This window comes from Monodon monoceros, unplaced genomic scaffold (assembly GCF_005190385.1).
Source record: "Monodon monoceros isolate NGI ecotype Baffin Bay Population unplaced genomic scaffold, NGI_Narwhal_1 Super_Scaffold_3, whole genome shotgun sequence".
Classification (NCBI taxonomy): domain Eukaryota; kingdom Metazoa; phylum Chordata; class Mammalia; order Artiodactyla; family Monodontidae; genus Monodon; species Monodon monoceros.
In genome coordinates, this window is record NW_021703780.1 from 62,994,956 (window position 1) to 63,009,763 (window position 14,808).

The 14,808-nt window shown below is 46.7% G+C and overlaps 1 protein-coding gene across 4 annotated transcripts in view; it reads left to right on the top strand.

The window, feature by feature from the left end:
• The first annotated feature begins 2,386 nt into the window (after positions 1 to 2,386).
• DHX30 (DExH-box helicase 30) overlaps positions 2,387 to 14,808 on the top strand; it is a 30,541-nt gene continuing 18,119 nt past the window's right edge. Inside the window, exons 1-5 of one of the 4 annotated variants that reach the window (XM_029244332.1) lie at positions 2,390 to 2,471; positions 4,346 to 4,440; positions 6,285 to 6,339; positions 11,159 to 11,254; positions 12,366 to 12,394. In XM_029244332.1, coding sequence (XP_029100165.1) covers positions 12,388 to 12,394 — 7 coding nt within the window. In that variant the 5' untranslated portion in view covers positions 2,390 to 2,471; positions 4,346 to 4,440; positions 6,285 to 6,339; positions 11,159 to 11,254; positions 12,366 to 12,387. Of the gene's footprint in view, positions 2,472 to 4,345; positions 4,441 to 5,152; positions 5,224 to 6,284; positions 6,340 to 11,158; positions 11,255 to 12,365; positions 12,395 to 14,808 lie in introns of those variants that run through there. The other 3 variants (XM_029244330.1, XM_029244329.1, XM_029244331.1) reach the window with 3 other exon arrangements.

Consider the following 14,808-nt stretch of genomic DNA (forward strand, 5'->3'; position numbering starts at 1 on the left):
CTTTCACTGCCATGGCCCGGGTTCAGTCCACGGTCAGGAAACTGAGATCCTGCAAGCCTGAGAGGTGCGGCCAAAAAGAAAAAAAAGCGAAGTTGCAATTCTATTCCTCCGTATACACCAAAAGAATTGAAAACAAACAGGTATTCAAATACTTGTATACCAATGTTCACAGCAGCACTATTCTCAATAAGGCTACCACACACAGAAGAATAAACTAATAGAAGCTCAAAGTAGAGCCTTGAAGAATGAGTAGGAAACATCAGAAGTGGAGAAGTTTCTAGACAGAGATGTTAGCAAAGAATGAAGTCTAGGGACTGGACAGGGATGAGAAAAATAAGGCAGTAATGCCTAGGAAATAAAAGATAAAATATATGGGAGGGAAGGGAAAAGATAGACACTAACTGGCACTCACTTTGATATAAAATGGATCATTCTATCAGCCTCACCAGATACAGCCATTCATTAAGAGTCCAAGGTTCAAGAATAGGAAAAGAACTTCAGGGACAAAACTAAAAACATAAAATGTGCAAGAAGGAAAAAGTTTAGAATGTTCTACTTGTGCCTCTTGCAGTGCTGCCTCTAGCTTTTGATTTAAGACTTATTTGTATGCTTTTCTCATTATCTCTTGCAGATTAGAATTTCCTTTGGAGCGGAGACACGTCTTTATCACTTAACATTCACAACAGCACTTCAAACACAATCTGAATGAAGCTGAATCTATTATCTCCAACTTAATCATATTAACAGTGCATAATCCCTCCAGTCACTCTGGTACAAAGTCAGGTCTCCACACACCTGTGGCCAGGGACCAGCCTGGAGCTCTACAATCACCCTCTCCTTATCTTTCTTGTCTTTTTCACCGCTGAGCACAGTTCAACCCCTCATTACACTCATCTAATTAGTATCCTAGCTAATATTTTCCCAGCCAACTCTACCCTCACACTTCCAGAATAACGTCCCTAAAATACAGTATTTTACTCTCCTTAGAACCATAAAAATGTTACAAAAAATAATTGATTAGAAATAAAGTCAAAATCCTAGCGTAGCATTCCTGACTCTGCTTTTTCTGCTCTATCTCCTCTAAAGAACATTCACATACCCAGCCCTCTCTTCACACTGAACTATTGAATAGTTTTAGGATTTGCCCTTTGTTCCACCTGGATGCCCTTGCTCACATGGTACTCTCTGCCCCTGGAATACTTTATACTTCCTCCCCAGCATTTATAACTTTCTTTTTGCTTTATGCAGGTTTTCATCTTCTCTACTAGGCCTTAAGACCCTTGGGGGCAGGGTCTCTGCATCCTCCACACCTGCCTATCAACTGCTATATATCAATAACCGTGCAAGGATCATCCCCACACGTCATAGCACCACGCCCTGCTCAAAACAGAGAATAATTTAAATGAATGATGGTCCATGCTCCCCTCCCTCACCCTCCTGTCCAACGCAGAGAGAAAGTAAATAACAAATACTTGTTGAATTTAATTGTTTGGACAAAAATGAAGGGATATGGCCACATCTTAAAAGCATATTCTAGGTCTTTCCAGCTGTAAAATCCTGACCCAGCTTCCGAGGTATCCCCCACCGAGATCTCTCCTTTTGAAATTGGATTCCACTGAACGCACACAGGAGCCTCACCTGGAGGACTGCTGCATATAACGTGGATAAGGCCCTTTCTCACTTCTGAGACGTGAGGGCGGAGGGGGAGGGGGCGGGACCTTCAGACCCACCCAACAGCACTCCGAGCTGCAAGTGCCACCTTGTCCTTTCCCTAGCGTTGTACCGTTTACAACGCGCCATCACGTAGATTTCATCCTCGTAACAATCTCGTGAGGCAGAAATTCTCATCTCCCTAAAGAAACAAAATCAGAGATGGAGAAGAGAAGAGGCGTGGCAACGAGCCGCGGCGAGGAAGGCGGGTGGAAGCCCGGAGCGCGAGCTGGATTTCGTTCCTGGCTCAGCCCTGATCCGGCCTGCTCACTCGCAGCGGGAGGAGCGGGTCAGGCGCGCAGAGGACCCGAACGCCCTGCCGCTCTCACACTCCAGATGCTAACTCTCTGCGAGAGCCCAGACACTCAGACTCGCTCCCTCAGCAGCCCCCAGGGGCCCCCGCGCGCCCGCCCCCTTCGTGACCCTGCCGGAAGTCCCGCCTCGCCCGCCGCGGCCGTCCCCCATTGGGCTCCGCGCCGGGGTCTCACCGCCGGTTGGCTGCTCGGCGGCGTGAGCCCTTGGCTGCCACTGCGGGCCCCAGGCGAGGGACCACATCGAGAGCCGCAGAGACGGGGGGTCCAGCGCGGGAGGCGGCGCTGGGGGCGCAGGGCGGGGAGCGCCGCCGGCCGGCGGGACTTCCGCCACGGGACCCGGAAGGGGACGCGCCGCCGCTGGTGGGAGTTGTAGTCCGGCCGTGGTTGGGGGGGGGCCCGCGGCTCATGCGCGGTGCACCGAGGCTTGTTTCACATCTGTAACAACAGGTGAATTGGGCTTTTGATTCTCCCTTTTCGTGCCCCATTGAGGAGCTTCCCGCGGCCGTGGGTGGTCAGCGCGAGGAGGGGTCCGGGTCCGACCGCCGGCTTGGCGGAGAGTGGGGCGGAGAAGCGGGCGGGCCGGAGGAGCAGGCCGGGCATCCAAGGCCTGCCCGGGAAGCCGGCCGGGCCGAGCCGTGAGCAACCAGGCCTCGGCCTGCTGTTGCCATGGAGCCGGGGCGGGGGCGGGGGCGGGGGCCAGACCAGTCCGCCAGGGCGGGCCTCGTAGCCAGGGGCACCGCGGGGGCCGCGGGAGAGGCCGCTTCATTGGCGCAACGACGCCTCCGCCTCAGGGGATGCTCTGTTTCCCGAGGCAGGGCCTGGAGGAAGCCCCCGGAGTGCCCTGGGACCTTTGTCTGCCCCCATGCCGCCTGGACTGTTCGTCCACAAAGAGGCCTGATGCATTCTGGCCCCCCTGGTTTGCCCCCTTTTGCACCGACCTTGTCACTGGGGGAGGCCAAGGGGTGAGGTGTTCTTTGTTTGCTGGTGGTGACTTGCCCCATTTCGCAGGGGAAGACCTAATGCATGTTGGGTCCTTTGTTTGCAGTGAACTGGAGTCCCAGGGGTCCTCAGAGCCCCTGAGCCAGGAGTATGGCGTTAGCATGCTGTCTAATTAGTCCTCGTGTAGCAACACTGGTCACCTTAATTGTGATTTTGCAAGGCAGAGGTTGTCCACTTTGCAGCCCCCATCCACAGGGGCTTGTCATACGCTGTAGCAAGTGGACTGCAGATGGCCACTTGCAGATTCTCAACCTGTTTTTGGTTGCAACTTACTGGCCAGAGCGAAATGAGACTTTGATGGTTTCCCTTGCAGTTTCTTTAAAGGCGGTAATCCCGCCGTCATTGTGGGTCTTGACTACATTTTATAATTTACACTTAAATCTTGGAGTCTTGGAGTTTCCAGGAGGGAGAATTTTTTTTCCTGGTGTGGTATTTGGGATTTATATAGTGGTCTTTATTTATGTAGCTGTTTTAGGTGCAGGAAGTACATCCTTTGCTGCATTTTCTTCCTATGTAGGTTGTCCCTTTACCCAAAAGATACTTACTCTCAAAGTGTTTTAATTTATGGAATCGTGGTCCAGAGTTTATCAAAGTTCTTTCCTCTTTCAACCTTTGAAGATGTCAGTATAAAATATTCTTTCAAAGAATGAATAGGCAACAGCATGATATCATGGAAACAGCATGATATCATGGAAATAAGTGGTATGGTATGAGCATGGAAAACTTTGGAGCTCAGTACCTTAACTGCAGGTTTGCATTCTGCCCTGAGGCAGTTATAGCATCTTGGGCAAGTTGTGTAAACTTCTCTGGGAAAATCTGCCTCAATTTCCTTCTCTGGGAAGGATATTTCCTGCCTCACTGGGTAGTTGCATAGGTTAAGTGAGATAAAGTCTGTGGAAGTACTTTGTAAACTACAAAAATGGTACTTAGCATTCAATTTTGTTATTTTCCCAGTCTGGAAGAGCTTCTTTATCTACCTTAGATCGATTCATCTTATAGTCAGATGGGAGTAGAACTCAAAACTGAAGTAAGTTTTGCTCTGGGCTTGGAGAAAATGCTTTTGGGACTACACATCGCTCTTTACCATGACATATCTTTCTTGGTATCTTACAGGTGCGGATGTAGGGCAGCTCACAATTTGATGGGTATAGAGTGGGTCATGGCAGGTCCTGAAGTGAGGCCAAAGTGTACTGTGTGTGTTTCATGTCACTAACATAACTTGTCCTTGTTGTCAGAGTTAGTAGATGAATTTCAGTGGTCCGGAGCAACTTTCTTTCCCTGCGGGGGCCATCACTTTAGTGACCCAGCATTGTACTTCCCAGGAGGAGGCCCAGCCTCGTGATGAGGAATAGCAAAGAGAGAATTCAGCTCCAGTTCAAAAGCCCACAAAATCTGAGACTGTCACTGCTCTTGTAAGGTAAGTTGATCTATCCATTTACACAAAGTAGTGGTGGGTCTCATGCCCAGCCACACTGTAAAGCAAAAGGCATGTATTGAATCCATTTGTGACTGTCTTGGAAGAAGGGCATCATTTTAAGTTATACCCTCTCTCTGTCCTTGAATCATCTCATAGTGATTCTGTCTGGAGTTAGGTTTCATTATGCAAGAAATCTTGACATAATATTATTTAACTTATCTCTAGATTATTTTAGAGAAACTCTAAACCATAAAGGTTTCTAACATAATACTGTATAACCAGGAAGGCGGTTTTCTTTTAGATCTCTATGAAATTTTCTAGAGCTCTGTAAAATATCTCTAAAAGATCCTATGTTGAATCTCATAGTATATTTTTTAAGACTGATACATGAAAAGATAGTGTTATATGAGCTTTGGTTGGCGTGGAAAGGATCAGGGGCTTTTTAAAAAAGCAAAACCAAGAGTCTGTTTACGAGCAAATGAACTTAAAACTTCTTAGCAAGAAAGTATTGTTTCTTAAATAATAATCGCTTAGATGTTTTAGATTTTATAATATTCAGAGTTTCTTTAAAATTAGAATCTCAAGTTACACTCCTTTTCTTTTAATTTGGATAGAAGGAGTCTACAGAATGTAACTTATTAAAGTAAATTGTATTATTGTTGATATTGTATTGAAGTTTTCTCTCTGAGCTACCATATCCTATCGGCTGAAATTTCCGGCATCCCTGGGGGAGAGGAGGCCATCAGGGCAGACCTGCTATGGACCTGAAAGATTCGTCCCCAGGTCAGCCCTCCACCCCCACCTCCCCATGATTTGAGAAGGAGAGGGAATAGCAGTCAGGAACAGGAGTGTAGGCCCTGTTAGATTCCTAGTAATGTTGGACATCATCATGATTTGCTAAAATGTTGTGTAGATGTTTTTAAACTAATGCCACATAGGATTACTGCACCAACCCAAGAGTACTACAGTATTAGAAATATCTGTAGGGACTTCCCTGGTGGTCCAGTGGTTAAGACTCCATGCTTCCACGGCAGCGAGCATGGGTTCAATCCTTGGTCGGGTAACTAAGATCCTGCATGCTGCATGGGGCAGCCAAAACAAAACAAAACAAACAAACGAACAAAAAAAATCTGTAAGTGTGAGTTGGAGTGTTTTTTAAAACAAAATTGTTAAACCAGAGGTGTTATTTATTTGTGTGTGTGTGTGTGTGTGTGTGTGTTTAAGTCTCGAGGTATATTCCTCAGTTAAATGTACTAATGAGCAAAATGCAGCAAAATTTTTGGCCAGCAGTTGAACCTTAACTTAATATTTGTTATTTCATAGAGACTCCGCCATGAAAAGCTTTTTATTTTGAATCACTCTACAGTTACTCTTTGATACTGTCAGTCAAGTCCCATTCCTAGGGGCTTGACTAGGTTTTATGAAAGCCCAGTACACCAGTTTGTCCATAAGGCAATCATCAGTCCCATTTCCTGACGCCACATGAAAAAAGGGGTCCATGTAGGATTTCATTTCTTCCTACACGTCCCAGGATAACTGCAAGTATTGTGATGAGGTGGAAATATATGTCTCTCACGATGAAATGCATCCCTTTCTGTTTAGCAGGGATCAGGGAGTTTAGACAGAGAAAAGAAGAAAGCTCTCAATTAGAAACAAAGACATGTAATGACTTTGTAGTGGAGATGGCCCTTCCATCCTTAAGAGTGGGAGCAGTTGGGGCTCATTAGTGAAGAGCTTCATTTTTCTTGTCTTCTGGACAGTGCTGTCTGTGTTATTGAAATCTTCTCTGTGGGTTCCTGGACCATGAGTATTAACCATTGCCTCTTGGCCCTCCTTCTTCTTAGGATTCCAGCTTTCCCTCCTGGCCAGAAATGTTCAGCCTGGACTCATTCAGAAAAGGTAAGAATGTAATTGTGCTTGTGGCCTCAGGCCCTTCCTCCCTGTGACAGGCAGCTATGAAGGCTGTGAAAGTCCCTCACCAGTGTGTCGTCCTTGGACCCCCCTCTTTGGGTGACTTTCCAAAGTCCTTTCTCAGCCTTCCTCTTGCATGGTGTTTATAATCCTTGCCACCCCTTGTCTAGGCCTTTGTGTACATGTGCCACCCCTCTCCCTGAATACCCTCTCCTGCATATTCGCTGCTTATTGAAATCCTACTATTTTTCTGGGCCAGTGTTTTACACCATTTCCTCCATGAGCCATTCTTTTTTTTTTTTTGCGGTACGCGGGCCTCTCACTGTTGTGGCCTCTCCCGTTGCGGAGCACGGGTTCCGGACGCGCAGGCTCAGTGGCCACGGCTCACGGGCCCAGCCGCTCCGTGGCATGTGGGATCTTCCCGGACCGGGGCACGAACCCGTGTCCCCTGCATTGGCAGGCGGACTCTCAACCACTGCACCACCAGGGAAGCGCCATGAGCCATTCTTGATTCTGTCAACCGAAGACAATTTCTCTTCTCTCTGATTTCCTCAGCACCACATCTGTACTTTCTCGTGCTTAGTCTATCTGAATTACTCATTGCATCTCTAGATTAGAAGCTCCCCACAGCCGGGGCCTTTTGTGCTCTTTTATTATCCATGGTACCTGGCATAGCATTTTGCACACGACAGACCTCAATAAAAGCTGGTGGAAATGGATTGAGTCATTGTTTTATATTAGTGGTTAGAGAAATTGTGGCAAGTCTTGAAATCAGTACCCTCCAGCAGCTGAGGTGAGAGGATTGCATAAGCAGTAGCAGAATTGAGACATGGCAGGGCAAGAGGGTAGCATTCAAGGGCTGCTTACAGGAAGAGATATAGGTGGTGAAGACTTGAAGGGGCCAGATCCCAAGGGCGTTGTATATCTTAGATAGGAGCAGGACTTTTCTTCTTTAAGGGAATAAAGAGTAAAGGGCCTCTGTCACCTGTATTGAAGCTGACTGTGAGCCTCCTAAGCTGGGCACATTTTACAAATAAATGAGAACCATAACAGGCCATCCATAACTGCTGATGAAAAAGACCGTCCCAGTTGTGTCTCCTCTCCAACTTATGTTCGTAGAGGCCTGGAAAACCTTGGCCAGATGGTGCCCTGTGTAACCCACTGAATGGGGCCAGAAGGAGGCTGGATGTTCCAGGTCTCAGAGCAGCCTCTTCCTGTCTCCTTGTTTGTCTTCAGCCACTCGATCTGTTTACATATTGCATGAAAAAATTAATCTGTCATCCTCGTTGTGTTGGTTAACTGTGTCTGGAAAGGGAAACATTGAACTTGAGTTTAGTGTGGATAGCACATTTTTTTTTTGAGCTGAAAATTAAGTACATTTAATTGCTTTGTGTTTATCTCCTCATCAGTGGGCTTTGTTGTCCACCCAGTTGTAAAAGGATGAAGACAGGTTCTCTCCTGGTGGGAGCATCTGAATTAACAGTATTGATTTCATAAAGAGATGGAGAGCCCAATAAAATCACAGTCCTCCTCCTCCCTGTGACAGGGAAATGGTATCAGATGAGAGAATTTTGGGGGCAAAATTCCTTTCTAGCATTTGTGATTTTGCTTTCTAGGCTGGAAATTGATTTCTTCAAGACGTTTTCCTTCAGGGGTGACACTGCCAGCACTCAGCTTAGTGGGAGGCAGCAGGACCTCCCTGAGCCAAAGATGCAGACCCAGATGGCTGGTTCACATCTCACTTCTGCCTCTCGCTGGCCAAGGAGGCTTGGGTGGTGACCGAGCCTCGCTGTGCCTCCTTCCTTACTATTTAAGTGGGCATAGGGTTGTTCCAAGGATCAGATGAGTTACTATGTGTAAAGAGTTTAGAACAGGGCCTGACACCTGGTAAATTCACAAATCCATGGTATTAAGTAGCTTCAGGACATAATAATCGGACAGAGTCTGATTTGGGACCTTGTTTTCCACACAGGTAAATGTTTTGTGTTTCTACCAAGAACCGTTTTATGCTTGAAGGTCTCTGGGAAAACCATTAATCAGAAAGAGTTGCTGATTTGAATATTTTCCTTCAGGCAAACCTGTCTTTTCATGGCTGTAAGGCTGAATGCCTTCTCCTGTCTTATGAATGCTGGTCTCTTTTGTGGTTTGCATCATGACCTTGGCAATTGGTCATGGGTGGCCTTGTGACACTTTATTGTTGTATAGGACTTCTTTATCTCTTATGGAGTTTTTATGTATTTCTTTGTTCCTCATGGTGAAATTATGAGCTCCCTAGGGCATTGTGAATCTTGAGAGAAAATTTACCATGGTATAAAGCTTGATTCAGACAGGCTAGGGTTCAAATCTGTTCCCCACTAACACTAACAAGGTGTAAACTTACCTGTTTCCCAGCCCCTATCTTCAGGGGTATAGTGAAGTTTAGAGATGATATAGGAAAAGCACTTGGCTGTAGTCTGTCCCCAGCCCTTAGCCATGGGTTGGCAGGCCTTTAATAAATGATAGTAGGTTGATCTATTTGGGGTACAGCCCTGTAGCCCATGTTTTTCTGGAGAGTGACAGCCTGGCCTCAACATGCAGTACGCTGTGTGGCTGCAAAATTGAGCACCTGCTGTGTACAAGCCACTAGGGTGGAGATAGTTGTGTTTCAGAGATGCTTTCTGGCACTCAGGGCTTTACGATCTTAATGGAATGGGCCATTTGATGATTCTGAAGGTAATGGCCCTAGCAATTCCCTGCAGCATTGTGCACGGTGATCCACTGGGTCTTGGGGCTACCATCTTTCCTATTATGTAGTTAAACAGAGTTGCCAACGCCTCCCAACTAGAACACTTGTGTGCCTGGTAAGTAACCTGTTATTGCCTTCGCCAGCATCTTAACACAGGTTTCTTGTCTCTCAGCTGTAATGTCATCAGAATCAGGCCACAAAGAGCGAGCTGAGTCTTTTACAGTCAGCACAAAACTTTGAAAAATACTGTATCAACCGCAAGAATGTGCAATTTTCCTCCAGCTCCAGTGGTCAGAAGCGGGCTCAGTGATGTTGTTGTGGAATTGTAACAACCTTCCCCCAGTTACTGAAAATGCTTAATGAGATAAAATAATCATCAAATCATTTATTCTCTTTTTTTTCAAGCCAGCATCCTTGGATATGAATGAAGACCTTCCTCAAACAGGAAAGGAGAAGTTGAGTTGGTCATTTACAACCTTAGCTTCAAGGCAGAGCTAGAATTAGTTCCAAGATAACCTTGATCTTAGGCACTTTCTTCCAGAAGTAACAACATTTCTTCTGTAACAGTATACACATTTTCTGCAAAATCACACACCTGCAATGTTTTAAGACGGCTTATGGGAAAAATAGAGTTGAGGCTGTACACCTGCAACTTTATGACCAGAAGATGACAAAAAAGTCATTGGTACCTGGGAAGGAGGTTTGGACCACCAAAGCAGGCAGCTCAGTGGGATGCTAAAATGTACATTGGGCCTTCTAATTAGAATGGAGCTGGCAGCTGCTGAGACAGCGCAGGTGGAAGTGGAGCTCTGAGCCAGTGGGGCAGCCATTAACGAGTGTGTGCCGCTGGGAATGTGGAGGAAGGGACCTGAGTGCAAGTACCTGCTTTCCCCTAACATTTTATTATGAAAAAATTTCAGAGATACTGAAATGTTGAAGAAGTTGTATAGTGACCACCCATGTATCTACCACCTCGATTCCCTACAGGCACTTGATTTTAATTTTTAAAAAATACAGCTGAAGGGGCTTTTTCTTTTCCTGCAGAACATTTTCATTCCACTCCTGCTTTTTAGTTCCCTTGCCTTAGAAAAATCAGATTTGAACCAAGTGTTCTTATGTTTACTGATATCGTTCCCCCATTTACCAATTGTACATGAGCTAATTTGCATTATAGAAAGGGACATCATTTTAGCACTACAGGCTGTTGCTCAAGTGTGTAGAGTGTGTATGACTGTCTCTCCCTGCTCCTCTCCTGCCCCATTTATTATACCAAAACGTGTGGGGCAGAGAGAGCAGAGAGCTCTTGCATCTTTTCCCCCAGACCAGTGATTATCTGATGTTTTCACCATTTCGGTGCTTTTAAAGATCTTAAACCTTTCTTAGCCATACATTTCCACCTTCCCATGGAACACTCAGTGAGTGTCTTAATTTTAGTTCATGTATATCAAAATTTTGGAACTCCTTATAAATATACTTTATGTACCCACTGATGGGTAGTATTTAGTCTCCAAATGAATGGAAATATTTGGAATAGTAAATCATTAACTTTTAGAAAGAAGGAGAAGGCTGGTAAGGGTGGATCTGATATTGGCTCTTGGGGAGGACACCAGCAGTTAATTAGTCCCTCTTTCACCAATTCTTAGAGGGAGAGAATAACTTGAGATCTGGTGACTTATATGGGGGACCCATAGCAGATACAGGGGTAGCTTACGTAAGTGGAGGACAGATAAGTGGAAGAACCCCAGTGATGTGCATGGTACCATGAGACTGTAGAGAAGCACATGGGATGGGCGTTACACTCATGGAGGGTGGCTAAAAAAACAGGGAGAGTTTGAGGGCTTTTTTGAGAGCCAAGAAGGGATCTGTACGAGGCTGTCACGTATCATGTCTGTATAAGACAATGCCTTCTTTCTGTGTGGCATTGGTGGCACTGTTTCTCAGAACCTGTGACTGGCTCCAGATACGGTCCAGCAGCTCTGCTGCCCAGAGCTCCTCACGGGTGCTCTGGGGTGAGTCAATCCAGGGGTCTGTAACTGTGAGGGGTGAGAACATGTCACCCTGATGCCCTTTCTCTTTCCCCAGATCGGGCCCAGCACAGGCAGCGTCAGTGCAAACTTCCCCCACCCCGTCTTCCACCCATGTGTGTCAACCCTGCCCCTGGAGGGACCATTTCTCGAGGTAAGGGAGGAGCCATGCCTCCAGCACCAGGTTGGTCCAGGGACTGTGGGGAGGCGGGTGGCAGCAGGACCCCGGGTGCCAGGGCTATAGGCCTCTGGAAAGTGGGTGAGGAGTAGTGGGGTTAGCAGAGCTCTCAGAGCCCTCAGGGAGACATCATTTGGAAAGGTCTGGGTGATTTCATGATGCTGGCCACTTGGCTTAGACCCTACAGTCTCATCGGGCCTCCTGGTGTGACCAGGAATAAAGCCTAGGCTCAGTCTGGGTGTCTGGCACCAGTGTGGAGAATCAGAGGGCTTGGACCTTCTAGGCAGTCTCTGGCTCAGGTGCCTCAGAAAGTTCAGGGCGCTTGTAGCAGGGCCAGAACAGAGAGCCTGACTCGGCCTAGTGCTCTCCATCTTGGAGGCTTTGGGGATGCCCGACAAATCACTTCCCTATCTCCCCCAGCACCTCAAAGCACTTTACTGACATTAGAATCTGTCTCTCAGTCCATTTGGCAAGGTAGGCTGTCCTTTTGATTGGGGAGAATGTCAGAGCTCCTTGACAGGTGACAGCTGACCTCAGATCCCACTGGTACCCAGGGATGGGGCCAGTAATAGGACCCAGGGAAGCATCTCTGCCCGTGAGTGTCTCTTCTCTTCCCTCAGACTTAGATCTTTTCCAGGTCTGCTAAGACCAGTGCTCCTGATGGCCTCTTGTCCTGACAGCTGCTCTTCCCAACTCCATGGGCCACCTGTTCACACGCCTCCCTCAGTTTTTTAGTGGAAGAACACTATTATAGTTCATAGAGTCTTTGCCTTATTTGGAGACAGCATGTCCACTTTAGGCTCTGTCTGTAAAGTGCTTTGAAGGTCAAGAGCTCAGGAAGGGTGCGGGGAACACACAGCACCTCAGTTTCTGCAGCACACACTGCCGTGTTCCCATGTGGTTTCTACATGCACTGCCCTCCTGCCGCAGTGGCCCTGACTGTAGACAGCAGTATAGAAATAAGTACTTCTGGCCCCTGTGACCATTTGACTTAGGTATTAAAGAAATGCCACCCCCTACCGTTGCCAAAACAAGAGTTGATTGCCCTTTTTTCTTTCTTTCTTAAAATGCCCTGTAACTCGAAAAGGCTGAACGTTAACATTTCCAACATGGCAGGTGAGTGGCTCTGAGAGTGTCAGATGTGCTTTGGCTAAGCTTAAAGACGGTTAGTTGGGATTAACCAGGCAGCATGGCTAGGCAGTGCCTCCTTGAGCACATGCAGAGGAGAAGGCTGCTGCTCTTGGGAGGGGCAGCTGCTCCCTGTGAGGCAGCCCAACAGACCTGCACTGTCTTCCCCAGAGGAAGACAGACACCCCCCTCCCCCTGCCCCCCAGCCTGATTGTCTCCTCGCAGCTCCACCTCCAGAAGGTATCTGGGTGTATGTATCTTTGCCTTCTCTGTCTTTTTTAAGCTATAAAGCCTTCTTGCCTCTGTTCCTTTATCACAGAAGCAACAATCTCTTAGTCCACGTGACTCTTGGACCTTTCTGCCATGCTTTCTGATTCCCTGCAGGCTTTGCTGGTACCTCTGTCCGGAAGAAGGAAGTGCAGGGCAGAAACAATCTCTCTGGTGTTCAAATAGGAAAACAATGCTCAGAAAATAGTGGCCACTTAAATAGGTTACAGTGCCCATCAGAGTCAGATTTGGAATTGGAAAAAAATATCACTTCCTTTCCCAATCTACCCTTCCCTCTATGGCCAACCTCTTACCAAGGCCACATTCCAAAGTAAAGGGTGAATAAATTAAGAAACTTGCCCCCAACCGTCCCCTGCGAATCTTCCCCACCCATGCAGATCTGAGATGTAGAGCAACTAGAAAGCAACATGGAGTAACACGCCTTCTGGCAGGATTCTGGGGACCACAGGACTGGTCCTATCCATTCCCTGATATAGACGTGTCACCTCTTGGTGTGGTGGTTTACCTCAAGGGACCTTGGGGCTATACATACATGGATGGGAGAGACGTGAGAATGTGTCGGGTGGTCAGGGTGGCCACCCAGCCCCTGTAGGTCCCCTTACCTTTCTTTTTCTTCTTTCTTTTTTTTTTGTTCCCTTTACCTTTCTTGTTGCCAGCCAGGTGGACCATTTCTTGCCATTTTGACCATCCATAAAATATCTAACTGTGATTAAGTTGACAGAATTTTGGCTGAGATGTCTGGTTTTTTCAGCTGTCAGTGGTCGCTCTCACTTTCCCTCCACAAGTTCTCTGGTCTGCCCAAAGTCCATACTGTCTTGGGCTTCCTCCTGTTGCTTTTTCGTGGGGCCTCCAAAGTTTAGAATCCTACAACATCCTCCTGTGTATTAAGCAGATCCTTTAACCTTAATTCCATGCTTCTAGATGTCATTGTTTAGCACTTTGAGTACCAGACATTGTGCTTGATCCAGAAGTGATGGCGAGATCTCTGAGCCAGTAAACCCTTCCTTTTTTCAGAAGTTCCCTCCTTTTTCACAGGCAGAGGAGTCAACTTTCTCTCCCCAAAGAATGGAGAGTGGAAGAGAAAGCTTAATGTTGGTGGAAAGGAACCAGGGGCATGCCTGAGCCTCTTTAACTTTCTTCAAGGTCCTCTAAAGCAGGAGTCAGCAAACTTTCTTTAAGGATCAGAGAGTACACATTCCAGCCTTTGCAGGCCATATGGTTTCCCTTGCAGCTACTTAACTCTGCCATTATAGCATGAAAGCAGTAATAGATAATACAGAAACAAGTGAGTATGGCTATGTTCCAATAAAACTTTGTTTTTAAAAACAGGCGGTGGGTGGGTTTGGTCTTCAGGCTACATTTTGGCCACCCCTGCTCTAGACCAATGGGGAGATCACAGAACCAGAATGGTTCCAAGAGCTGGTGTAAGAGTTGCCCTCATTTTACAAAAGGCAATGAGGTCTGTGGAGGTGAAATATATGCTCAAGGTGACACCAGCTGTTAGAACCCAGATGAAGTAAATGAAATAGGAAAAGAGCGTTCAGAGAACCAACTAGTTGGTTGGCATCACCTGACCTTTTTTTTTCTACATAAAATCTCAAATATCTGTTTGAAATATGTTTTCTAAAATAGAGAAAATAGTATAGTAAATCCCTATGTACCTATCACCTGGCTTGAACAATGAACAGCTCATGGACAATCTTACTTTGTGTATATCTTTCCCCTTTGGCCCCTTTGGAAGCAAATCCATGAAATCATAGCATTTCAACCTTAGCCTAAGTGGCTGTCAGAGCAGAGTGCTATTCTGAGGGCTTCCTGAAACACCAAGATAGACCCAGGCCCTGCTCTGCAGATGAGGCTTAGGCTGTTGCCTCCTTCAGCTTTCAGACACCATAATTTTCAAAATTTGGCCTCAGCTACTGCTGCCACTCCCAGGCTTGCTAAGCTTCTGGATTCTTTTGAGGGAACTTGGGCTGCTAACAGTCCTTGAAAAGTACTCCTGAAGCTGGGTGGATGCCTTAGGTTTTGGCAAATTAAAGTGCCACTTGGCCAAATTCAAAGCCTTTGTAAATCATGTTCTGCCCCAAGGGTCTTGCCATCCCTATATGGATGAT